The 27500-nt window shown below is 38.8% G+C and overlaps 2 protein-coding genes and 1 long non-coding RNA gene across 10 annotated transcripts in view; 2 read left to right on the plus strand and 1 right to left on the minus strand.

The window, feature by feature from the left end:
- The window catches only part of efhb (EF-hand domain family, member B), a 106658-nt gene that overhangs the window by 43326 nt on the left and 35832 nt on the right, over nucleotides 1-27500 (plus strand). The window lies entirely within an intron of this gene.
- Nucleotides 3349-27500, plus strand: part of satb1b (SATB homeobox 1b) — a 67502-nt gene continuing 43350 nt past the window's right edge. For 2 of the 8 annotated variants that reach the window (XM_082150076.1, XM_082150079.1), the window contains exons 1-5: nucleotides 10826-12239; nucleotides 13322-13560; nucleotides 17252-17428; nucleotides 20549-20675; nucleotides 21847-21895. In XM_082150076.1, coding sequence (XP_082006202.1) covers nucleotides 13350-13560; nucleotides 17252-17428; nucleotides 20549-20675; nucleotides 21847-21895 — 564 coding nt within the window. In that variant the 5' untranslated portion in view covers nucleotides 10826-12239; nucleotides 13322-13349. Of the gene's footprint in view, nucleotides 3563-8289; nucleotides 8598-10825; nucleotides 12240-13321; nucleotides 13561-17251; nucleotides 17429-20548; nucleotides 20676-21846; nucleotides 21971-27500 lie in introns of those variants that run through there. The other 6 variants (XM_082150073.1, XM_082150074.1, XM_082150072.1 and 3 more) reach the window with 6 other exon arrangements.
- The window catches only part of LOC309484019, a 45787-nt gene continuing 36588 nt past the window's right edge, over nucleotides 18302-27500 (minus strand). Inside the window, exon 2 of the long non-coding RNA XR_014200710.1 lies at nucleotides 18302-18397. This is a non-coding gene — a long non-coding RNA (uncharacterized lncRNA). The remainder of the gene's footprint in view (nucleotides 18398-27500) is intronic.

A 27500-nucleotide genomic window follows, 5' to 3' on the forward strand; every position in this document is an offset into this window, starting at 1 on the left:
TATATATATATATATATATATACACACACACACAGTACATGTGCAAAAGTCTTAGGCACGTTAGTATTTTCACCAAAAAAAACAAAACAAAAAAGTTTTAGGCCAGTTATTCATATCTTTTGCTTTAGTATCAGTTGGAAATATCAGTTTACATTTCCAAACATTCCTTTTGCCATTAATTGTAATAATCCAGTGAGATTTGTGTATGATCGAGGAGTCTGACAGCAGCCGATCTCACCATCATCGTGTGTGTGTGTGTGTGTGTGTGTGTGTGTGTGTGTGTGTGTTTAATTATTTGTGTGAAAAAAGGTCTTTAAAGTTTTGTGTGTCTTTGCTAAAAATGTATTTTCTCTATGAAGTTAACAGTTGTTCTCAAGTCATGCACACAATAACTGTTGTAAATGTGTTTCTCATCATCATAACTGCTACTGTATTGTGTGCTTTAGCATGACTGATACTATCCAATCAGCATCCAGAACCAGAACTATCCGCTTGCTCTCTGATTTGGATGAATGTGTGTAAATCAAAGCTGATCAGTGTTTGTCTCCAGCGCTCATGAAGCCCTCTTGTGGCCGCTGTGGAGAACAGCACGTCCTCCTGTGTTCTTCATCCTCATGATGATGATGATGATCCAAAGCCAATCCTGCAGTGTCAGATATTCTCTCCTCTCTTCATATTACTATCTCAGACTCAAGGAATTTCCCCTGATCTCTCCCACTTGCGATCACTCCCCTGAAACTAATGTGTGACGGTGATTCATACAGAGAACATGAAAATTATCAATGCCAATGATAAATGAAACCATCATGGCTTTTGTGGAGTCCCGAAGCCACGATTTGGGCAGGTTTTCTGAGAAGCAGTCACAATCTGATGATGACAAGAAACGGCTCTAACGATAAGAAGTTCTTAATATTTCACTAAAATGTTGAAAAGTAACTCATTGATTGATTCAATTAAAATGAATCCCCTTTATTTAAAAAAAAAAAACACACACACAAACACAAACACACACACACACAAATGTTGCATGGCTTTAGAACACAGCTTCCTTTGTGATTATGTAAATTTTGGCCTAGTTATCAAGTCCGAGGTGTCAGTGTTTTTTTTTGGAAATGTACAGATGCTTGTTTCCATGATGTGAAGTTAAACATAGCACACTATAGCAGCCGCCTTTCCGTTCTTATGACAATAATACCGCAACAAACAGACGAATGCACAAACATATATGGACAAACACCCCTGAGCTTGTTCTGTAGCAACAGGTGATGCTCGCCACGTCCCGAAGGGTTGTGAAGGTGAGAACGGGGAGCGTTGGAACACATTTTGCTCAGGGTTTTTGTGTCTGCTAGGAAACAAAGTCGTTTTGAAATCCACTGCTCATCCTAAAAACGTGTAAATTAGTGTCAAGTACAAAGAGGGCTGTTGTTACAACTGATCTTTTAGAATTTGTGCATGCATTTTTTTTTTTTTTATTAATTAAAATTTTTGTTTAAAATTGCAATCCACAGATATAGAGCTGGGTGTTAAAATTTTTGCCACCTTAAATTTTTAAGTACAATCAACTTGGATGTTTAAAATACATTAAACTAAAAAAAAAAAAAAAAAAAAAAAGGTTGAATCTTGTATAACTTATATAAAAGTTGAAAATTGCTTGTTTTGATGAGAGAAAGCAATGTAAAAACATTTTGTCCCAACTTATTGATCATATAATTTTATACAGCATATAGGCCTGTTTAGTTTATCTACCCAGCAGAACGCTTCTGTTACCAGTTCTGTCATTTAACATGCATCAGCATGATCACAAATCACAAGATAGATAGCTATATATCAAAGTCAGTGCTTTAAAAAAGAAAAAAAATGTGCCCTTTATAAAAAAAAATTCTCAGAGACTCAGAGCTTGTACTGTCACTTCTGGAGTCTGGTGGTCACGTTACAACACTCTCTGGTCTGCACTATTCATTCAAGGTTTCCGCATGTTGCATCATTATAAACTCTATATGATTTCAATCCATGTTTGCATTACAGTAATTAATAAGCATGCTGACATTATTCTGTGTGTGGAAGGAAAATTAGAGGAATTTCACACCTAATGAAACACTGGCGTTCTAATTCGAATGTTTAGAATTGGAATTCTTTAAACAAAAATCAAAAGTTTGTCTTTAGAATCCGAACTGTGCGGCGGTAATTATTTCCTCTTCATCAAAGGAAGGAAGCGCTGAAGCTCTACTGGAAATCTGCTGGTATCTGATGTGTGTTTACTCACTGTCGAATAAATGTCAGATTAGCTCTGCTGTAAAAGCTTTCTAATAACGTGAGCGTTTGTGTCGGATGACTCACATTTGAAAGGACTCTTTCTCATCATCATCATCATATCTGGTGCAAAACTCCCGCAGAGCTACAGTTCACCTCGAAGTTTCCTTTTCCGCCTTGAATATTAAAATATATAATATGCATGTGGCAGATCTGTGTGTTTTCACCGCATTTAAACAGGTGTTTGAAACATGTCGTGTAGCCTATTAAATGCAAGTAAATGTTTAAAAACATTTTTTAAATTCACAATAAAAGACTATTAAACGTCTTTAAGTTGTGCTAAAAATTACAACTTTATAGCATAAATTGTCGCGTTAGTGTGTAAAAAACATTTAATAATTACAAACGGACAAATTAATAAATCAGCGCTCAGTGAGAAATGAGGGATAAATTCCAGTATGTAGGCTAAAACTTAAAAATAACCAACATCTACATTCACTGAAGCGACAAAACAACTAAATTAATATATGATATTTAGTTTGAAAATCAACATCCGCTTCAAATGCGCATCGCGGATAAATAAAAATGATCTCTAAATTCAGTTGAAATTCAATCTCACACACGCATGTGCATAATTGAAAACTTATTGATCTATAAACAAGTAAATGCGCTCATAAAAAAAAAAAAAAATGTTTTCTTGTGATCCCGTATCAAGATGCACGAGAGCCGCGAGTGTGTGTGTGTGTGTGTGTGTGTGTGTGTGTGTGTGTGTGTGTGTGTGTGTGTGTGTGTGTGTGTGTGTGTGTGAAGTCGCACATAAAATCAAATGACTAGAAGTGTAAACACACCGTGGCTGTGGATGGCAAGTTTTAAATAATTTTATACAGTCCCCCTGCCTGACAATTTTAACATGTGGTGTGTAAATATGAGAATGGCTGAGTGTGAAAGTGGATGAGTCCCTGGAGAGCGCGCACGGAGACGCGCCGCTCCAAAAATCAAAGTGGGGCAAGAAGACGCGGTGCGCCACAGCTGGCAGATCGTCTTATGTCGACGGGGAGGGGCGGTTCGTTTACCTGACACCCCTCTCCTCGAGCTCGAACCCTCCCCCTTCCCTCGCGCTTCTATCCCGCACCGCAGCCCACGTTACGCGCAGTCCGTGCGCTCCCAACTCCAGCGGTACGCGCAGGGACACCTCCATCTCCATCCGCGAGCAGAGCTGTGGATCTCTCAACGCCCGGACCAAGTTAAACGAGCCTTCTCAACTTTTGGATGGAAAACGAGAGCATTCGAGGAGATTACTAACTTCTCTAAGGTATTGTAGTATTTCCTTTCTCTCTCTCTCTCCCTCTCTCTCTCTCTCTCTCGATGTGTGTGAGCATCTGCTCCGAACGCAAAGCTGCTGTATATTTCACGAACAGTCAGATCTGTTTGCTGCCCTCTCTTATCAATAGATTGCACGATAAAGAATTGATAACGAAAGAAGGAAAATCATTCATTCATACTTTCAGGTTTCAGCGATATCCAGGCGTTTTTATATACATCTCTAAATGTAGATTTTTATTTTTTTTGGCAGAAGTTCATTTTTTTAATAGTGTCTTGACAAATGCAATGATTTATAACCACACAACTCCAGATTATAAGAGTGTTTTAAACACAATCCGCTGGTCAGGATTGCATTTATATGCATTCATGTGCACAAGATCTAAATAGGAAAAAAAAGGAGAAACAAATCCCATTTTATGGAGTCAAGAGACAGACATGCTCCTAAATAAGATGAAATGACTAATACGACTAAATGCTTCTAAATAAAACTGACTCTCAGCCTGCAGAGAATTGCTTCACACTGATTTGTGTTTCTGCAAGCTGGTGTGATGTAGAACTTTATATCGCAGTTTTTATAGGACAGTGTAGTGGTCAGGACCCTGTTTCAGATGCAGACATGACAAGTGTTTACATGCATTTACATGCAGAGAAATAAAGATGAGCAGATATGACTTTAGGGAAGATTCAGATGCACAATATTTGTAAAAACAAATATATATATATAAATGTATCATATTAAGCCAGCATTAAATGCATGTTTGTCTATATCTATATCTGTTTTGTAAAATCTACTGTCAGTATATTAAGACACAAGCAGATCATTGTGTGTTCAGGAGCTTAGCACTAAGCAAATAATTATTCACAACTGAGATTAATGCATTTCCACTTATTTTTGACCCGAATTACTTGTATTTAGGCTCTGAAAAAAATAAATAAAAAATATATTTGTGTGCTTTTAAATTCATATCTACTGCTCTTAATTGGCAATTATATGGGGTGTGATAGAATAAATTATGTTACAAAGTGCTGCATTTAAATGTATGTACATTACTGTTATGGTTATGAGTGACAAGCATGCATTACTATTATTATGCTGTGTTGATGAAGAGCAGCTTTAGGAAGTGCATGATCTCGTGAAGACGTTCAGCACAGTTTCTCGTGGGCAAGGTGCCGTATTTGTGAAAATGAGATTATTGCAAAACGATGTGCATGTAATTAACGCAGGAAATAAAAGCGTGATGATAATACGGACTGTGTAGAGTTAAACTGAAATATTACACACTTTTACGCAACCCCGTTTGTAGTGCAGGGTTTATCTGATCCCTCATTAGGAGGTCAGTGTGGTGAAAACGAGGTTATTCTTCTTGAGATTACTCTATTTATCTGGGGTAGAATTAGTGTGGTTGATCTGGTCAGTGTTTCTGAGAACAGAGCTCGTGAGCTCTTCCTGCCAGCGTCAGGTTTGCTTCTTGTAAGTGCTGTTCGACATCAAAGTCACTGCGATTATGCAGGTTTTTCACTCTTGTTTCATTCTTACATCTCGTGGATGGTGTCACATTGAGAAGTACAGTCTGCCGATGTGAAACCGTGTGGGCCCTCTTGATCTCAACCTGAAAGTTGTTAAGCACTTTTATTGGCATCACCTAACCCCATTTCCACGGCTGGCTGTTGTTCAGATACTCTCCCTGATATGATAAGCGAGCCTCGATTCATATCTGTGTCCCAAATCTCTGCATTGTTTGGCACGCTCGGACGGACTCTGAGTAACAGAGGTGTCGACGTGCAGACGTGTGTTTAACACACACCGAGAGCGATGCCGGTTAGGCCCTGAACGCCACACTGAATAGCAACAGGATGTTAGAGTAGTAATATCATATTGTAAATGACCTGCAATTTGTCAGAGTCCAAAGAGTCGGAGAACAAAGAGTGTTAAAACCGCTCTCTGAACCCGAGATCATGCGACTTCTCACCTGCCGGTGACCAAAGGTGCATCTCTGTGAGACACACACACACACACACACCGCTCGCCCTCCCGACCCTTCGAGACCAATTATCCGGCACGCCGCATCGGTTATTTTCAGCATCACCTGAGAGGATAATCAAGGCAACTCGTCCTTGATGAATTATTTCCACTCCGTCTCGCATGATTTGTCCTGTTGTAAGTGACAGCAATCAAGGCACGAGCTTTCCCGTCGCCTGCGTCTAAAAGAGAGGATTCCTCTCCTCCCGGATGGAGAACTTCTTGGTTGGTCTGTGTCTGATTCTTGTAGTGAAGTCAAGAGCGGGTAAAAGCATTAATCGTCTTAACCGCGGCGGTAATGAACGCTAGGGTGAAATAACAGCTCAGCAAAGAGAAGAATTATACTTGTGGTTAGAGCACGGTAAATACCTGTTTAGCTGCCAGCGTATGCATTTATTAGACTGTCGCCAGCAAATAAGAGGTCTGTCTCGTTTTTTAATATGTGGCTGCTTGGAGATTCCACCCTCTGTGGAAAAGAGCTGTTATGATTTCTAATAGTTAGGAAAGGTAACAATGAATCAGAGACTTTTGATGACAAGCTCAAACCAGTTTGTGAAAGAAAAAAAGAAGAGAAGAAGAAAGGAAAAATTAAGGATTGTTTGTGCATACTTGAGCTCTGAGTCAAGCAGACGATCACATGCAACTCCAAAATAATTTAGCAACTTTTTTTTCAAGATCATTTGCATATATCAGGAGCGATTTGACGGTTGTGCTAAAAAATCATCTTGTGTTTAATTCCTCAAGCGCTAACTCTCTTTTTTTTCTCTCTCTCTCTCTTTAAATTTATGTATTTGCTTGCTTTTATCTGGTTTTAAGAATCGTCGCCGGATCTTTTCAGAGGACAAAGCGTCAAAAGTGCGTCATGTTGATTTGGTCATGCTCGGGCTAAATGACATTTGTGTAAAATCAGAAGAGCAATATTATCATTCTCCGCAGAAGCATCACTAATACAATTTGAAATATGCACTCGGAGCCACCTTTTAAAATTTCGCATAACCTAAATTTAGACACTCCATATGTTTTGATCTGATGTTATTGTCTGCTCTTTCTATGCTTGTCGTTATCCGATCTGTGTAGGTTTTCTCGAATCCTTTGTTCTGGTAAAGCGACACAAAGACAGCAGTATGTATCAGAGGAATGCACATACTGCAAAAGATCAGGGTTTTAATACCCACCCACATACTCGCAAGAAACAATTAAAGAAGATACTCTCTTCTACAGTGCACACACACACACACACACACACATGCACTTATAGAGATTTGGTGGGACGCAGATTAACGCCATACAAATCTTTGCCTTTGCAGTGTAGTAAACTGAAAAGAAGCAAGGGCTTTTCATTTGTTGCTTTTGATTGGTCGTGCACACACACACACACACACACACACACACACACACTAAAAAGAGAGGGAAGAGGTATATTGATAAAACGCTGCAAATCCTGCCTTTTGTCATCAGGCCTCTGATGCAGTTGAAGTTTGCGTTTTAGTTCAGGTGTATATCCCTCTGTGTGTGTGTGTGTGTGTGTGTGTGTGTGTGTGTGTGTGTGTGTGTGTGTGTGTGTGTGTGTGTGTGTGTGTGTGTGTGTGTGTGTTTGAACCTGATGACCTTTCACACCACAAAACTTATATGCACTTATTACTAAACTTTTGCTGCATTTAATGGGCTATTTTTAGGGCAGAAGTGTGCGGGCGAGAGCACTGCACTGGTGTTGATGACTGAAAGCATAGTAAAATGAGCTTTGTGAATGACGGGCGTTGCAATTCTGCTAAAAGTTCTGCGTGGGCATCTCAGCAAAGCCTGGACAAAGAGCTTCACAGCCGCCTCTCCCCTCCCTGTCGCTTTAACTTTATTAATTGTTGATACGTTGCAATCCACGAGGCAGAAATTAGAAGGCTAATTATTGTATCATGTGACGCTGCCCCACTGCAGTGACAGAAAACTCATTTCCCAGGCCTTGAAACTGATCTCACTTGATTGCTAGATGAAGGATTTGTTTTATAATTCGATAAAAGCAGGGAATAAACAAGCCGATAAAGAGCCTCTCTTGTGCGCGTGGAGGGAGTAATTGTTTTTAAATAATTGATACGGATTCCGTCGGGAGTCTCAAAGAGCAGGATCTTTTTGTTGTCGTCTGCGGCCGGACTTCGGGATCCCACAAAAGCTCTCGCACGCTTTCACTGATCAGACTGTCGCTCTTTATCTGACAGGTGCAAGGAAGCCACAGGGGGACTTTTACAGTGTACACTGTAAAAAACACTGAGCTGTTTTAACCCATGTCTGGGTCAAATATGAACCCAACCGTTCATTTACATGTTTAAATTAAGCTTTTAAACCCACTGGTTGAGTTTGTCCATATTTGATGGGCTCAAACAACCCAGACATTTTTAAAGCGTAGTGTTTTTGTAAAGCTATTAAACATGTAAAGTTATGGACATGACTAATAAGTCAATGTTTATTATTATTATTATTATTTTAATTTAATACACTTACTTACAAGTCATGGGAGTCATGCACAGTCAACTACAAACTACTGTATTAACATGCATGAGTAACATTCTGTGTGAAATGTGCCAGCAAGCAATATTTGGAGACTGTAATGAGTTCCAGGTTTTGGTGTTTCCAGGAAATGTGTGTTTTTAATGTAGATTTGTGTACTGCCCATTTGCCTGCGCATTGATGAGTGTGTGTGTGTGCAGTGTGTGTGTGTGGTGGGCACTGATGACTTACCCCATGCTGTGTGTGTTATCAAACTGCCGAGATGCTCTTGGCTCTGATTTATAACACTACCTCAAATAATCTTGTTAATGCACATTTAACATTGCGGAAGTGGCAAGCACATAGACTAAACAACACCTACGCGAGCGAGCGTTCAGGACAGCGCTGGTGAAATGTGCCGAGTGATAAACAGCTAGAGAGAGGAACACCGCGCTGTCTTCTTGTCATAATGGGTTTAGAACTTCGGATGTACACTGTGTCGCTATTCCGGGATAAATGGAAAAAGGCTAGTAAACAATGCAACATATTTTGGATGCTATGAAACGGGGGAAAAAAGAGTTTCGAAGAGTTATGAATTGCTTTTTTACATTTTTAATCAAATGTAGTCAGTTTATTTTTTGCCAAAAAAAAAAAAAAAGAGTGATTTATATAACTAAATATTTCATCTGATGTCATATGAATTGAGCGTTTCAAATTAGGAAATCTTAGATAAAACTGTTTATTTATATTATTATGACCAAAACAATAGTTTGCACCAATGAAAGTGTCAGGTGACGCAAAAACAGCTTCTATTTTAAAGTGCTTTTTTTTTTTTTTGCATTGCTTTTTTATTGTACATTGTGCATTATATATTTTTTAACGCACTCGCATATAAGTTTGCCCTGAGCATGTTGGCATTTTAAACTCTTCAATTGTGTTTACCCTTCTTTAAATAGGCGAGAGCTGAACTATATCCACAGTTGATCAAATCATTTCTGCTGTGTGAATCTGCATGCCCTCCTGTATGTCAGGGTTGGTGTGTGTGTGTGTGTGTGTGTGTGTGCCAGGGCTCTTGGCAGTGTGCGCACCTGTTGGCAGCATCAGGACCCTCCTGGCGAGGCCGGCAGAGATTGTGTGATGCTCTTGTACGAGAGCAGAGGAGACATCAACATGGCCGCCACGCTCCGCTTGCACTGCGTTCGTTCCTCCGTTCGTTCGGCTGCAAATAAAAGCAGAACCGTGCGACTGCACAATCCCTCTGTGAGCCACTGATGGATTGTGGGAGCAGAGATAAAACCGTGAAACGCATTTTTTTTTTTTTTTCTAATCAACTTAAAAATCAGGTAGAAATAATTTGACTGTATATTTTATATGAATATTGTGCATCGTTTTTAGAAAACAGCCTCAATTGCATATTTGTGCTTTTTGTCTGAATGTGAATCTACTGAATGAACTGGTTTTGACTGGTCATATTAGTTTTGGCCTAATCTGAGCGTGTCGCTGTACAGTGTGTTTCACAAGGACCAAAGACAGCAAAAACAAGCTCTCGGCAAACTCACTTCAGTGCCGGAAATGTGTTCAGCGCTGTACCTGTGACTGTGACACACCAGATGCACTGATATGCACTCAAATTTAACTTTAAAAAAACCTTAACGAAACATTTACTCGTGTGCCGAATGTGTGATACGTATTGCGAATGCATCCACCTTCTTTTGGCCATCGCTCTTCTCTTACGTTTCCTGTTTTTATCAACAGTGAGACTTCATGTTCTAGTTCTGCTCTGCTGATTTCATATAGCTTTATCACCTTTAGTTTCATGTCTACACATGTCACACACCCTGCTTTTAAAACCTTTACTGTCTTCACTGTCATTAATTATTAGGCCGATTAGTCATTATGATTGTTGATTCTGCCAAAGGAATGCGCTTGGTTACTTTTAAACCAAAGCTAATCTCAAGGAATAAACAGTGTATGTGTTACAATAACATACAGTAGCAGAAACAAAGTATCCATGTTAGATAAATATAAATGCAGTCATTTTTTAACAATTAAATAATTCGCCTGAATACTCAGGTACAGAATTGGACTCCCTCTGGATTGGTCTTACTCCTGTTCTGGTAATATTTCATTATTTATCCAGTACACAAGTCGAGCTTAAACGATGTGATGTCGTCATGGTGTCCACAACAGCAAGTTCAGATCTTTGAAAATCATTTCCAAACGACCTTTGACCCTCACACATAAACCTGCCTGACTGTTGTCTTTATACATCTTTGTGTTTTTTATTTCTGCAAACACAAGTTCAGTGTGGCTGGGAAAATAAATAATACCTCTGCAAGTTATTGTCTTTTATGGGCATGTTTTTTGAAAGTCAAAAAAGATTGAGAATTATTTTATTCTTGTATTGATGTAAATAGAATTATTAAGAGTTTTTATTAATAATCAATAATGCTTGAAATTCTAAGTCATTTTATAAGTTTGATCAGATATAATCTGCACTTATTATTTTACTGCACAGTCTCCTCAAAATCATCACTTTGTAAACTTTTTTATTTTAATTTTTACTAACGTGCATCAATTTAGCTTATATTTACAGAAACTAGATCTCTCTCTCTCTCTCTCTCTCTCTCTCTCTCTCGCTCTCTCTCTCTCTCTCTCTCTCTCTCTCTCTCTCTCTCTGTGTGTGTGTGTGTTCATGGTTGGACGTTTGCTGTCACCTGCACACGTGTGTGTGTGTGTGTGTGTGTGTGTATGTATGTGTGTGTGTGTGTTTTAGTGTCTGTCTGTGTGTGCGCGCGCGCGCGCGTGTGTCATGCACCAGCATCACTGACAGATGGCGTGTCCTTTTGCTATAAGAAATATTGTACTCTTGAGGCTCTTTTGCAACTTTTAAAAACAGAAAAGCTGCTATAATATCATCACACTCGTTCATATGATCATTCGCGTTTGCCTTCTACCTCCGATTCAGCTGATCAACAACACACACACACACACACACACACACACACACACACACACACACACACATCGGGCTCAAAATCAACATTGTACACAAACAAAGATCGTTTATTTTGTAACAAAAAAATATACAAACTGATTTTATTGTGTCATGCAGAAATTAATGTGCATCCTGTATGTGTGTGTGTGTGTGTACAGGATGTGTGTGTAGATGTGTGTTATTCAGTAATAAATGCAGAACCGCCTCACTCTAATCAAGCTGATTAAAAATTCCTGCGCGCGTGCAGGCGGAAATCCACCATCACCATCATCATCATCATCATCCTCGTTCTCCGGCACTTTTACTTTATTTTCGCCTTCATCCTCCAGGACAGCGAGAGCTCCCGAAAGCAGTCTTCAATCGCGTCGTTTAGGAGCTTTAGGGATGAGGGGAAGCGGCAGGCGCGCGGAGAGGGAGGGATGAGCCGATGCAACTCATAATTTAATGGGCCAGAGAGAGAGAGAGAGAGAGAGAGCGAGAGAGAGACACACACACACACAGAGAGAGAGAAGGGAAACAGAAAGAAAAGGACCGAGCGCGAATCTTACAAATGTAACAAGCGGAAGATACAATGTAGCGTTGACGCGCGTCAGGAATCTTCTCGTGCTCTGATGTTTCGTTCGACGCTCGAGTGTATCGCGCACTTTTAGAGCCGCTTCGGGTCCGCATGTGTCGAGATGAGACTCGATGTCTTCGTGCTGTTGTTCGGCCAGATGATCCTGAGAGGAGACGAGCTTCTGATCCTACAGCCTCGCATTGTTCAAGCTCAGTGGGATGTGTAGGGAACGCCGATGCTTACTTTTATTTTTTTTGCGTTATTTTGCGCACAGAACGGATGGTGGATGTGATGGTAAACTCTATTGAACTCAATAGACTTACCGGAGATCGTTGCATTTAGGATTGATGCATCTACGTTTAAAAAAAAAAAAAGATTTGATCACATATTAAAGTACTTTGCGTTCGTATGTATGGTTCTAAATGTATTATCCGCGGTAATTCATGACTTGGCATATGATATTAGGCATTGTGGTGTGGATGATCTGGAAGTTTTGGATGTTTTAGAATACAATAGCTGACATTAAACTGATATTCGAGTGAAGTTTGTGCTCCTCCTGCCAAAACTTGAAGTCGCTGTTCATCCACAGCTCTTTATATGCTCGTCTTAAAGTGGTGAGTGAAGCTGCTTGATTTGTTCTCATTTCTTTGTTTTGTGGAATTATTTAAAGTAGGCTATGTGTCGTTCTTTTAAGTCTACAAAAAATATTGATATATATATATATATATATATATATATATATATTGTATGCATTAGATTATTTTTTAAATATTATTTCATTGCGTTATAAACATATAATGTAACATGCACATTATTAATGAAATGCAGAATTATTATGTGATATGACAATCTGCATTAGGTTACAGCAATACAAGTCATTTTAAGGTTCAGGAGAAGTAGACATATTTTTACTATTAGAGTGTTTGCATTGATCTTATGAAATGAACATTAAATCCATAAAAGTGCACAGAGTTCATCTTTTTAAACCCTCTATACCTGTTATATTGGTTTTTCCATGGTCACGCGAGTTCATCTGTGCTGTGGAATTCATTGTTGCATGTCTGATGTCTTGTTTGGCCTGTTTGATGAAATCTAACCCCGTCTGTCATGCTGACTGTGAATGCAATGTTGAAACAAGGTGCACGTCCCTTTTACTTATAATCTTGTAAAGACATTTTAAGAAAACTTTTTTTTTATTTTTTATTTATTTTTATTTTTTGGGGGATCATTAAACAGGACCAAAATCCGTCACACTGTATTTTCCATGGAGAAGTGTGTCTTGCACTCGTATTTTAGAGCCGTCAGCTTTTCAACTAACAGATCTGATCCGCTAAATATTTCACAGCCCGTTCCTCTTGTTCGCTGTACGGTGCGCTGATCGCTGAAGTGGACTCATTAATGCGACTGTACAAAAACTAGCTTGTTTTGCTCTTCACATGGGATTCTGCAGTGGGTTAGACATACATAATACATGCTCTTAAGAATGGGAATGTGATCGTTGCATGAAACATTGTAAATGCCATGTAACATTAGGCTTGATTTGACATTTCAGTACATGGAAGAGACACAGTTTATGTTGCAATTTCTTCTTTTTTTTCCATGGTTCAGTAATCTTTAGAACTGTTCACTGCATGGAAGTAAAAGTTTATCAGCGTCCTAACGCCACGTCTCTGTTTGCTTTTCTTTTCTTCTTCAGGTGACAGTGAGCAGTGGAGCTGAGGACCATGGAGCATCTCAGCGAAACATGCCTGGGGAAGGAGAACTGTGAGATGGTCAACAGTCTGAACGACACCAAGGCTCCTCCAGCCAAACTGGCCCGTCTGGAACAGAACGGAAGTCCTCTGGGCCGGTCCCGTCTCGGCAGCACTGGAGCTAAACTCACCGGCGTGCCCTTCAAACCCCCCGGACATCACCTGAAGGCCTGCCACAAGAGGGGTGAGCTGCCGTTTTCTTACCGCTGGGTCCTGGGACGCGGTTCCAGTAGGGGTGCAACGATACCCTTTCGATACGCATCACGATACGATATTAGACGTGATAAAAGGTTAACAAAAAATGAACTGCTGATTAAAATGCTAAATTATGTTTTACATTGTGGTTGTGGAAATGAATAGGCTTGGATTTGGTGCTGGAAACCCAACGCACAGGACAGTAGAGACACCAGAATAACAATATTCATGATTCTGAAAACAATATTCGTCTAAAATAATTCTGTCACGGACTAGATGTGTTCAAAATAACGTAGGACACTTTTTACTGGTAACATCAGACATGTGGCATTATCAGGACAAATATTCCCCCATTGCATTATTATACATTATATTCAACATTTATATATAGTAGTTTAATGTAATACTGACACTAAAACTAGTATTTAAAGTCCAAATTATTCCAGTAGGGGTGTAACGAAACCCTCATGTCACGATTCGATAAGTATCACGATACGATATTATTGCGATACTCCAAGACATATGATAAAAGGTTAACAAAACATTTACTGGTGATTAAAATGCTAAATTATGTTTTACATTGTGTGTGTAAATGAATAGGCTTGGATTCGGTGCTGGAAACCCGATTCACAGGACGATATTGACAAAATAATAACAATATTCATGATTCTGAAGCTGAAAATACAGAATTATTTTAGATGAATATGCTTGATCTCTATCACAGACTAGATATATTTGTATATAATGTAGGCCACATTTACTGGTAACATCAGACATATGGCATTATCAGGACCCACAAATATTCCCCCATTGCATTATTATACATTATTAATAACTATATTATCACTACGATACATATTGTTGTATTTTTGCATTGCGATATATAGTGACACGATATATCGTTCCACCGCTAGATTCCAGTGAGAAGCGATTCGTCTGTCCACCCAAATATGATGTTTAATGCACAGTTATGAGAATAGGTCATTTGGACCAATGATATTTCACGATGGGTGGAGCTCATCGCTCAGAAACCTGTTGTAGTTGTGGCCACTGATGGTCAGGACCAAAACCCCTGCATGATGCAAAGTAGATTGCGTTTTTTTTTTTTTTACGTATCGCCAGCCAGCAACATTTCTGAGGATATGTTTAGCACTGTAAGCATATTTGCATTCATTTTCAGAAAGCAGTCACTGTTTGTTTATGTCAGATTAAATCTTTTCAAATTGAAATTCTTGGTAAATTAAATCCTGATTATGTTTATTTGTTTGGTGATTTTGATGCTTCATTTTGCTATGTGTATATACATGCATGCATATATGTGTATATGTATGGGTGTATGTGTGTGTATATATATATATATATATATATATATATATGTTCAGATGCAAAAGCCTATAAGTGCCATCTGAAATTTTCTTCTAGAATGATCATTTTTATGAAGCTTGTATATTTAAGTTCAGTTATTGCACTTTAATGACAATTAATAGGTCATTTGCATTGCCATTTAAGTGACATTATTGAACTTAAATATATGAGCTTGATAAAAATGATCATTCTAGAAGAAAATTTCAGATGGCACTTAGAGGCTTTAGCATCTGAACTCTTCATATATATATATATATATATATATATATATACACACACACACACACACACACACACACACACACACACACACACACACACACACACACACACACACACACACACACACACACACACACTTGCTGTGTACAATTAAAGGGGAGATATTTTAGTTGTAACACATTTAGTGTTAGTTCATGTTCCTCTGCTGTGTTTTACAGCTCTCTGGACAACCGTTATTATTATTTATGGGAAATAGTGAACTTTTGCTGAGTGCCTGCTGAACTTTGGTAGCTACTGTATTCATTGTTTTAGCTGAATAATATTTACCATGGGCTTTTCTCAGCTCTCTGGGAACAAAGCGTGTATTGATCCCGAAATGAACCGACACAGCAGTCTTTATTGTTAGATCTTTATCTATTAAAAATGGAAAAGCTTCGATTCAGCACATTCCCTGGCATCTGCCTATGATTATACCCCTATTTATTGATTGTTTTCCTGAAAACGGTCGCATTCTTGGGAAACTGCGACCGTGAGGAGCAGAGATATGATTTATTGCGATTGCCCCGGATAGAAGACGTTGATATTCCCCCCCAGCCTGTGTTAAACCCTGTAAAAATAAAGATCCTGAGTCCAAGAGATCATGAAGTTCCTGAAATTTCATCACCGGAGTGTTGCAGCTGGCTGGTATTATGTGATATTTGCACAGTAAACCCGAACACATGACAGCTTTGGACGGAGATTCTTCGTTGTTTCCCTGATAGCGGCGCGCTGTTTACACAGACTCGTAAACCTCAAGGCTGTCCACATTATTCCTGCGCCCCCATGACGCTTTGCGCGAATTATGGGTGTAACTTCTGCAAACAATCAGTGAAAGACTCGCTCTATGGACGCAATAATATATATTTTTTAAACTGTGTACATTGAGATTACATTATATTACTCACCCTTCAACCATTGAACATTTAAAAGGACATTTAAAAATATAAAAGCATCAAAAAGGTACTTTCAACAGATCAAATAACCCCAAAAAGCGTGAATATTTCCACAGCAAAATCGCACGGTTAATAAATAATATTTTTTTATTTACTTCAGCATTGCGTGACACTATTTCAAAGTGATTTCAGTCATTTTGACAGATTATAAATTGCATTTACCTGTGAAAACAAACCTGGAAAGAGAGAGATTCTTCGTGCATTCCAGTGAATTATTAATGGCATATATCGTACATTAAATCGGGAGTTAGACCACAAATGTGCAGGATATGTTGACATTTTTCATAATATTACAGCGGAATGCAAAAGAAAATAATCACGAGGAAAAGAAAGCAGCGACTGAGAAGAGCTCTTGCCATAGATATGCTTTGTTATAACATGTCACGGTAAAATACCAAGTGTTACGTTATTGTTAAATAAAACGTGAAAGAAATCTGATATCTCGTTGAGTCAAACACAGATCAGCTTTATTTGTAGGGCAATCTTATGATTTGAAATGATTAGTTTCAGTGTTTTTGAATGGAAGTTCCCCAAACCGGAAGTGCCGCCCATAAACGCAGTGAGCTCGTCAGGAATACGGTGGATGGGGAACAGTGCATCATGGGAAGGCTTCTGGGATCTGCCTGAAGAAGTATTCTAATGTGATTTTGAGCACCTTAACAATAAATAAAGCTCTAAACCCACGATGAGCCCTAACCTATCAGTGCGCTAACACGTTTAAATAGCAGAGCTGTTTCGTTGACGCCATCTCCTCTCGCTCTGCGTTCTGATCTTATTATGCATGTTACAATGCTGCTTTATTTTAACACCATTACAGCGGATTATAATCAATTGATAATTAGAGGTTAGGCGAATGTAACTATTGCTCACGCTTAGGGTTAGGTTTAAAAAAAAAAAAAAAAAAATGCCACCCAGAACTCTCTAGCAACAACTTGGCATCTTCCTTGAGCAAATGCAAACTTTATTTTTAGCTCGTTTATTATTTGCATTTGCATTTTTGGCTGGATGTGCGGCACACACAGCACTGCTGGTGATAATGTGTGGCGTTTCAGCAGCTCTCTCCGCGAGGCTGAAGTGTAAAGCGTGCTCTTGTGTCTGTAGGTAACATGCTGCCAGTGTTTTGTGTGGTGGAGCACTACGAGAGCCCCATCGAGTTCGACAGTAAAGAGGAGCACGCTGAGTTCGTTCTGGTGAGGAAGGACATGCTCTTCAACCAGCTGATCGAGATGGCCCTGCTCTCCCTGGGCTACTCGCACAGTTCGGCTGCTCAGGCTAAAGGTACGGCATGCTTTCACACTCTAAACACCAGTGCATTCACTACACCGATGTCTCCAGAACATGCACGTGATTTTTCTTCTTCATGCGTTTAGATCAGAACCGTGAGTCATCGAACGCCGGGCAGATGCTCGGATATTTTTGGAGGCTAAACTGAGATATTTTTGGAGTGATTTGTTGGCTTGTTCTGGGTTTTCTCGGGCTGACCTGATGCCGAGGTCAGGGGGGTTGTGGGTAGAGGAACACACAGGTGCACCTCCTGCTCTCTGTAATCACACTTTTCTCAATGGGAACGAGTGTGGAGGTGGGCCTGCGGTTTCTAATTGCTCGCTTTATGGAGTTGGGGGCTATTTTAAGAGCTGGAGCCTTCAGCCTGTAATTTATTGCAGGCTGTCCATCATAATTTCTTTTTTCGTTGGATCTTCTGGATATTTTTTTTATTTTCATTTAGTGCCAGTCGAAAGACAACATGTGGTTGAGAATTTTTTTTTTTTTTAAAGGGTGAAAGCTTTTCTTTAACCCCATACTAAAAAAAGTACCCTGGTATTATCATAAAAATACAATTGTATTTTTGTATTTTTGTATTTTTGTATTTTTGTATTTTGTATTTGTATTTTTGTATTTTAAAGCACTGATCTAAAACATGGTGAGAGTTTGGCATTATAACATTGCTAAGTTCACAACATGATGCTCAGAACTAATGTTCAAAAGAAATATATATATTTTTTTTTTTTATCCAGCAAGGATGCATTAAATTGATTAAAAGTGATGCAGTTCTTTTGAACTTTGGGTTTATCAAATAATCCTGAAAAAAATCTGAAGCAGCTCAACTGTTTTCAACACTGATAATAATCAGAAATGTTTCTTGAGCATCAAATCATCATATTAGAATGATTTCTGAAGGATCATGTGACACTGAAGACTGCAGTAATGATGCTGAAAATTCAGCTTTGATCACAGGAATAAATTACACTTTACTATACTTTTATATTGTAATAATATTTCACTGTTACTGAATTTTTAATCAGTTAAATGCAGCCTTGGTGAGCAGAAGAGACTCTTTCAAACACATTTAATCCGACCCCAAACCTTTGAATGGTATTGTATATAAAAATACTATACAAAAATATGCCAGCATTTCTCTCACTTCACCTTCCGTCTTGTCTAGATTTTTTAATTAATGTTGTTGCAGTGTATTATGGGATTGTGTTGTCCACAAAAGATGTATGCGATGCTTACCGCATTAAGAAGATTGCCTGTGTATTGTCAGCTTACTAGGTTTAGAGGTTAAGACATAATGGTACTATAATGGTAATAACATGGTATTTTTTTAAGTGTGTTGTGTTGAATATGGTTATTAAATGACACATCAAAGTACCATAATTGCCACATTATTATTATTATTTTTTAACTTAAAGATGAACGTGCAAAAAAGTATAATAGGTCCTCTTTCTTTAGTGTGTAATGTTGCTGTTTGAGCATGATAGAGTTCTTCTCTATATCAGTGTTTCTGAACTCCTGAAACTCCTCCATTGTAGTCTTGAGTTTCTTCCGGGAACGAACACGTCACAATATTCCTCATTTAAATAATTAATACGCAGAATAAAGGGGCGGGGCCTGGTTGAGTTAGTTAGTAGTGTGTTAAACTGGGGGTTATGGTAAGGGGCGGGACATTTCCCAAACACACTCGAAGCGCTCGACCAATCACAGCACACTGCTCCAGCCGACCAATCAGAGCACAGTGTGCTTTTCAGAAGGCGGGGCTTCATAGAGACAGGAACTAAACAGAGCGTTACTAACACACTGGGAAGAGAGGAGCCGCAACAATGGAGAATATGAGGAAAATAATCAACATTAAGGCCATTAGTATTTAGAGAAACAAATATTTCCCCCACTTTGTTTTCAATAATAACATCGAATAACATAAAAAAAACGCCCAAACAAACTGTAAACATAGGGCGCTCACATGACGTTAAAGGGATAGTTCACTTTGAAATTAATTTTTGGTATGTTTTAGCTTACCTCAAGGGCATCCAAGATGTAGGTGTCTTTTTTTCCGCAGTAGTTTCAATTTTGATATTTTTAGGTCAAACCGTTCTTGTCTGTCAGTCATATAATGCAGATCTATGGTCATTATCTCAAAGAGCATGCACAGAGTCCAAATTAAAACAATTCCCCGTCGTCCAAATTAAACAATTCCCCATCGTTAGTACACATTGATGGCCTAAGACACGAAACGAGCGGTTTGTGTGAGAAAACGAACAGTATTTATATCGTTTTTACCTCTTGTACACAGCCATGTCCAAGTGATCTGATCTGACGTGTGCGCAGACTGGTGCATAGATATATATATACTAGATGTCGCCTTAAAGACATTCGTTCCAATGAACTGCCGTAGACAAGGCGACATCTAGTGTGTATATATCTATGCACCAGTCTGCGCACACGTCAGATCAGATCACTTCGACATGGCTGTGTACAAGAGGTAAAAACGATATAAATACTGTTCGTTTTCTCACACAAACCGCTCGTTTCGTGTCTTAGGCCATCAATGTGTACTTACGATGGGGAATTGTTTAATTTGGACGACGGGGAATTGTTTTAATTTGGACTCTGTGCATGCTCTTTGAGACAGTGACCATAGACCTGCATTATATGACTGACAGACAAGAACGGTTTGACCTAAAAATATCAAAATTGAAACTACTGCGGAAAAAAAGACACCTACATCTTGGATGCCCTTGAGGTAAGCTAAAACATACCAAAATTAAATTTCAAAGTGAACTATCCCTTTAAGCATTTTCTGGCGCATAATGTGACGTTTCAGAACCTAAAACCCCGTTTCTCCCAGTTGACACGGCAACACATAACCGGCGTTATCAGAAATCTCCACTTTGGCCGGAGTTTTTAGAAATGATCGTTTTCTGTCATAAAAACGGGGGTTTTCGTGTAAATGAGAGGCCAAACCGCAGGGAAATATCTGCGTCTTCCCTTCGTGTAAACGGGGCCTTAAGCATGAAAACCTTTCTAGTAGAGCCGAAAAAAGTGAAAAATGCAGTGTTTTATTCCTGTGTGCTGTCGTGCGAGTGTCTGCGTGTGGTAAATGGTGTTTCCTCACCGCAGGGCTGATTCAGGTGGGCAAGTGGAACCCCGTGCCTCTTTCCTACGTGACGGATGCACCCGACGCCACAGTGGCGGACATGTTGCAGGATGTGTACCATGTGGTCACGCTGAAAATCCAGCTACACAGGTCAGTGTTTCCCATCTACTGTACCCACAACACAAACAGGGCTGGGTTTTTTTTATTTCCCACAAGCCACTGCTGTGGGCACACACAGACACACCTCTTCCTCTTTCTGTAGACATCCATGTATATCTGTGTGTCTCCAGAGGCTCTGTGGCTGTCTCACACTTTAAGGTGTGCCGGATCAGATCGCTCCTTTTCTTTGAGTGTGTGTGTGTGTGTGTGTGTGTGTCTATATGCAAACATAGATGTGTTAATTGCACATTACAGCAGTACTACCTCTCATCCAATTACTCCAAAGAACTATGAAACCATCAGTATTGCGCTTTTTAAAAAAAGATGAATCCTTCATTTATATTCAAGGATGTGTATTTAAAGGTGTCGTGTGTCATCTTTACACCACTGGCATTACCAAATAGCATTGCAAAAATCATTTCTCCTGTCTGACTCTGGTCATCGCTCATGCCACTGGTTAAGTTAAAGTCACCATCTGTCTGTCGGATCATTTGCAGACTGTTAGAAACCCGTCATTGTTTTTGCAGTTCCGTTTGGTGACGCTGGTGGCGCGGAAATGACACTCCTCATCCTTAATTTGCATTGCATGCTGGCGTCGAACATCGGTGTTGCGATATTTACTTGGCAGCTTGCCGTTTATTGCGTCCTATTGAACAAGCATTCATTAATGACACCCTGAATGCAGCTGTGTTTTCTCCATTGATTTGGTCGTGCATTTTTTTTATTTTTTTTTATTTTTTTTATGCTCGTCTAAATACTGGATAAAGTGTTTAGATGCTGGTCATTTTTAATGCATCTAGCATCTAAATATATCTGGAAACACCTTAAATTGTTTCAGCAAGCACATCAAGGCAGGAAGGTAGAAGTAACGTGAAATAATAGTCGCCGCATGCAGCTGATGTATAATTCATGCATCAATACAGCAGATGTGTTGTATAAAGTAATTAACTAATCAGAACAATCAGGAGAGAGAGAGGAGAGAGAGAGAGAGAGACTCCAGATGCATCTGCTTCATGCGCCAAATGAAATCTGTCTGTCTTAGAGGGACGCTTGCAGCAGAGAAGCAAAGCCCAGTGCTCACTGTCCTCTCTCTCTCTCTCTCTCTCTCTCTCTCTTTTCACTCTTTCCATCTCTCTTTCTCTTGTTCTATCTCTTCCTGCAGTTGTCCTAAACTGGAAGACCTTCCTCCAGAGCAGTGGACCCACTCTACAGTAAGAAATGCGCTCAAGGAGTTACTCAAAGACATGAACCAGAGCTCTCTGGCAAAAGAATGTCCCTTATCACAGGTGCTGGAGCCTTCCACGTCTAGTTGCCAAGATTGCAAGTGTCCCTTTTACAAATGCCCAGAGTTTGATAGAGTGGAAATGGACAGAATTGCCATAGAAATCCAAATCAATAGCCATTGTCGTGCCTGTAGATTAATGCACTTTATTTTGATGCTGTTGCTAGCCGTTGTGAATGCGAGTATTGTTGGCTAAACAATGGGCGAATCACAATGATCTTGATAATGCATTACAAGCTGTGAACTGTTATGGGTGAATCTCACGAAAACCTGTCAACGTGTCATTTCTAACCTTAAAAACCAAAGAATTGTATTGTGCTTATGGAAAATTAAGCCTATTTTCGTTTGCGCTGTTTTGCATTATTGCGTTATTTTAATGACAATTAAGCAGCTTAAATTCTCATTACGGCAATGCAAAACGTTCAAATTATTCATAAAGCATGGTGGGATTATTTTCGGTCACACTTTAGATTAGGGTCCAATTCTCACTATTAACTAATCATGACTTTTGCCTCAATAAACTCCTAATTAATGCTTATTAATAGTTAGTAAAGTACAGTATTGTTCAAAATGCATGTATAACTTTGATAAAAGGTTTTGATCCACTTCAAATGTTCACCACTGTAATTAAGTTTAGGTATTGAGTAAGATTAAAAGGAATAGTTCTCTTAAAAATGAAAATTCTGTCATAATTTACTCGCCCTCAAGTTGTTTCAAACCTGTTTGAATTTCTTTCTTCTGCCGAACACAAAAGATTATATTTTGAAGAACATCGGTAACCAAACAGTTGATGGACCCCATTGACTTCCATAGTATTTTTTTCCCCTACAACTATTCATCAACTGGCATTAATATGTGCTTTATAAGTACTAATAAACAGACAATATCCTAGTAATATGCATGATAAGCAACTAGTCAATAGTGAGAATTGAACCCTAATCTAAAGTGTTGCCTTATTTTCTTACCGTGTTTATACTGCGTTTTTTAAAAAATTAAATGTACAGTAATGAAAAGTCCATCAAAATCACTTTTAAGAAAAATCAGGATTATTTTAAAAAGTGAGACGTAAAACTTCCAGACTTTTACAGTAATGAGAATTTATATGTAAAAAAAATTAAGATCCTAAAAATGTGCTTAATAAAAAAAAATATTGTAAATTAAATTTCTATTTTTTGTGGCTGAAATGTGACCCGGACACATCTCCATGAGATTCACCCTTAAAACTGCCTGTGTTTAAAGAAGCCGAGCCGCTGTTTAAATGCTTAAGGGACGACGGGTGTTTCAGCTTGTGTGTGTTGGCACAGTCGTAGTGCATTTCATCTCAGGGAAGCCCGTTCTCTACCTGCAGGTGTGTGTGTGTGTGTGTGTGTGTGTGTGTGGTGTAAAGAGTCCCAGGGTGCTGTTCAGGCAGCGCAGGGGCTGGGCCGCTCCACATCTCTCTAATCACTCTGTTTACAGTCCATATGTGAGCTATTCCCTCTGAGCAGCGGCCCGGCACTTACACTGAATTACAGTCCGCTCACATTTTCTGCTTTCTGCTTTTGTTGTTTCCAGGATGCCTCGTCATGTTAGGCGCGTCTTTGGTTGGTAACCTAGTAGAGGTGACCTTTCTTTTAGGCGAACAGGAAGAGTTGGAGAGATCTGGCCGATTTAAGAACGAACGCCAACTTTTATAGGATTAGTGTCTCCTTGATTCTCCAACGGTAATCCCTGCTCTTGAAAAGGTTAATGAATGGAGAATCAGGAGGAGAAGTACGCCACTTCGGTTAGCAGAAGGGGACTGTGAATAGTGCTGCATGTTTCGGGTTAGTGTGGTCTAATCGGTGAACTGAATGGAGGACTAGTTGGCTAATCATTCTTAAAGGAAGCTTTATATAAATATGAGGGTCTGTCATACAGCAACCAGACTTGTTTCTTATAGTGCCGTTCATGTGGGATGTTGAGTTTTTAAACTGCCCTTTTCAAAGTTGAATTACTTTTAATTTGACTTAAATGCGACTCATTGTGCAAGAAGCTGAAACTGAGATGACAATGGAGAAAAAATTATTATGCATGAATGTGTGTGCTTTTCCATGACTTAAACTGTCATGAAATCATTACTGTAAAGCGTCCTTGTGCTATGGAAAGGCGCTTTAGTTTAATTTTATAATAATGATGTTGATAATTAAATTGTAATTAAATTGTAGTATTTTTTTTATTTGAATATTTAATTATGAATTTTGGATGAATTTAGCAACTTCTCAGGTCAACACACTAAAAAAAATGTTCAAATAAAAAATAATGTAATCCCCTTTTAAGCGGAGCGCTAAATTAAACATAATTTTTTTATTCATATTGATGTTGTGAATTTGAATGTTAGTATTATTTTTATGTCAGCAGGGATGAATTTAGAAACTTCTCAAAGTCAACGCGCTAAAACATTTAAAAGTAAAAGTTGTGAAAATTTTATTGTATTATAATATTGGTATTATTCCTTATATTGATAATGATATTCATTTTAGTATTATTTTTTGTGGGATAAATTTAGCAACTTTTCAGGAGGTCCTAATAAAGTATTAGGACTTTTAATTATTATATATATATATATATATATATAATATATAATAAATATATTATTATAATTTTTATTATATTTTATATTTTTTTTATTTATTTATTAGTATTATTTATTAGTATTATTAGTATTATTATTAAAAGTTTTATAAAACTTTGTGGACATGCTAAATTTCATGGACCTAAAAAATATCTAAAAGCAACAAAAATGGACAATCTCACCAGTTAACCTCACCAATCGACTAGTTAATTGTTGGGTGATTAATTGGCCATCCTGACCTGTTCCTAGTTCATTGTGTATTTGGCCTAAAGATGCCCTGAATTAAAAAACAAAATGCTTTTGTTTTCAGCACAATATAATCCGACCGCCGTCAGACCGATTTGTGGCGCAACGCTAAAGAAAGGAGAAAAGTGAATTGCTCAGGGAGGTTTGCTCTCGCTCATCAGCCGTCGTATGTTTCCCGTGATCAAACTTAACCCCTGTGTCCCCTCAGACGACCGACACAAAAGAGTTTGTGTGTGTGTGTGTGTGTGTGTGTGTGTGTGTGTGTGTGTGTGTGTGTGTGTGTGTGTGTGTGTGTGTGTGTGAAAGAGCAGCTGTGGAGTTGCATAGCAGCAAATAGCCATCAAATGCCATCTTTACAGGTTTGACATGGGCCCTTTCTCACGGAGTGGATGGAAAAGAAGCTGTAATTAAGCTGTTTAAAAGACCTCTCCAACACAACACACAAGACTGAAAGATGCCACGTAAGGAGGAAGTGCGAACGCTGATTCCCTTCCTCGCATTTCTGTGCGACTCTCCCGTGACGGAAAGTCAAATAGATGTTTTATGTGGATCGCAGCGTGACGGACTTCCTGGGCGCTCAGATAAGGCCTCTCGATGGTTATCTTCTAAAGAGGCTCGTCCCATTACCTGTTGATGGCTCCTGGCGCTCGGTGCGCGGAGGTGTTTATCTGCATGGTTTGTGGTGGCGTACGGGGCTCGGGAGATGTGCGGTGTGAGACGAGTGATTAATGAACGCAGATTCTCACAACATCTGTGTCAACTGTACTCAATATGAGCGTGGATCTCAAACAGATCATTGATGACTCATGAAATCGCGTGTGATTTTGTTCCTCCTCTATTGTTAGTTGCTGAGTTTGCTGGTTCGCTGTCTTCCACCATGACTGTGGTTTCAGATCAGCGATTAAAAGAGGGCTGTGACATTTAAAACGCCGGTTGGCCTTCAAATGTCTCCTGTCTGCATGCATATTCCACTGGTGCGTTTGGAGAGGGTCTTCTCCTCATCTCGGAGACCGTTATACACTTTTCATTTCTGCAGCAGCATGAGCTTTGGCAGTAAAGGTTAATAGTCCTTCTCATTGTACACAGTGATGTGGTTAACCCTCTTCTGGCTGAAGTCTGCACCTGTTCATGGAGGTTGCTGTTCATGCCATAGATCTTTAGCTTTCCTGTAGTCAAACAGTAGAGCGTTGGCGCTTGCAACGTCAAGGTCATGGGTTCGATTCCCAGGGAAAGCAAGAACTGATGAGAATGTAAATGTGTACCTTGAAATGCAATGTAAGTCGCTTTGGATAAAAGCATCTGCCAAATGCATAAAAATAGTTCTCATATGGAACTTAGATGTTTTTACAATTAAAAACAAAGTTGAATTTTTTTACAATTAAAATGGAGGCGGGGCTCATTTGCATATTCATAGAACCGCGTATACTAAATGAGGCAAGGGTGTCGAGTTACATTCTCGACATGGATTTTTATTTTTTAAGGAACAAATGTTTAAATAGCCTATGTAATTTTGGTGATTGAAGATGAGTTTTAAGGGATAAAACCATTGACTACAGGGGGACTTTAAATTCTGTATAATGTCATATGAAAACATAGAGCAAATTTCCATACTATGCCATAAGTTCCACATGATGTCATAGTCTGGTTAAATTCCAAACTCCATGATATCAAATAGTACCATTTTAAATTTCACCACGTCATAAAGAACATTTTAAAGTTCCATATGAAGTCATCTGTGAACTTTTGAAAACTCCATCCCCTTGTTTCCCAGACTAAAAGCCGTCTTTCCTGAAAGCATATCTTAAAATATGTCAGTGCCATTATTTTGTGTCAAGATGCATCGGTTTTTTTTCTTCTAAGGCACATTTATAAAAAATAATAATAAACTAAGGCCTAATCCTGACTCAATCTAAACCCTGTCTGTGAAACCAGGCCTATATGAAATCATAGAAGTGCAATTTAAATGTCCATATTATGCCATAAGCAGACGTCAAGTTCCATATTAAATTCCTTTTTTGAAAACACTCCATATGATATTATAGAAAAACTAACATGCCAAAAGGGAATGCTTTTAAGTTCCATACAATGTCATCGAGCCTTTTTTAATTCCATTTGATGATCTTCACATATAGTTTGAAACTCCATATTAATTTCTGCATTGAATTTCTATGTCATAGAGAACATTTTAAAGTTCTATATGACGTTAAAGGAGAACAGTTGTAAGTTCCTATAATAATGTAAAATAACCTTTAAAGAAGCTTATAGTCACAAAGAAAATGGTTCTTGATGCATAACTTCATTTCTGAGAGCATATCCATGCGTTTGCTTCAAGATGCATTGGATCATTTGTAAAGGGGATTGCTGAAGTTATCTATAACCGTCCTCTGTTGAAGCCACGAACCCCCTCCTCCAAACCTCCGAGTCCCCAAGTGCTCATGTTATAAAAATGATAAAGCTGCTGTACCTGTAATTTAAAAACAGATGGTTTCATCTTTTGAATATTTATAACAATCAAAACAATTTCTGCGCTATGTTGCCCAGGGCTATTAAGGTGTTAAGTGTTGGGTTTAATGAAAAAGAATCTCAGGTTTTTTTTTTTCTTTTTTTTTTTTTAAGTGGAATGTATTAAAATAGAAAAAGAAGAAAGCAGGGAAGATGAATAGAAACATGCTGTTCGGGCAGCGAGGAGACGTGA

This window comes from Leuciscus leuciscus (genome assembly GCF_965113295.1).
Source record: "Leuciscus leuciscus genome assembly, chromosome: 20".
Taxonomy (NCBI): domain Eukaryota; kingdom Metazoa; phylum Chordata; class Actinopteri; order Cypriniformes; family Leuciscidae; genus Leuciscus; species Leuciscus leuciscus.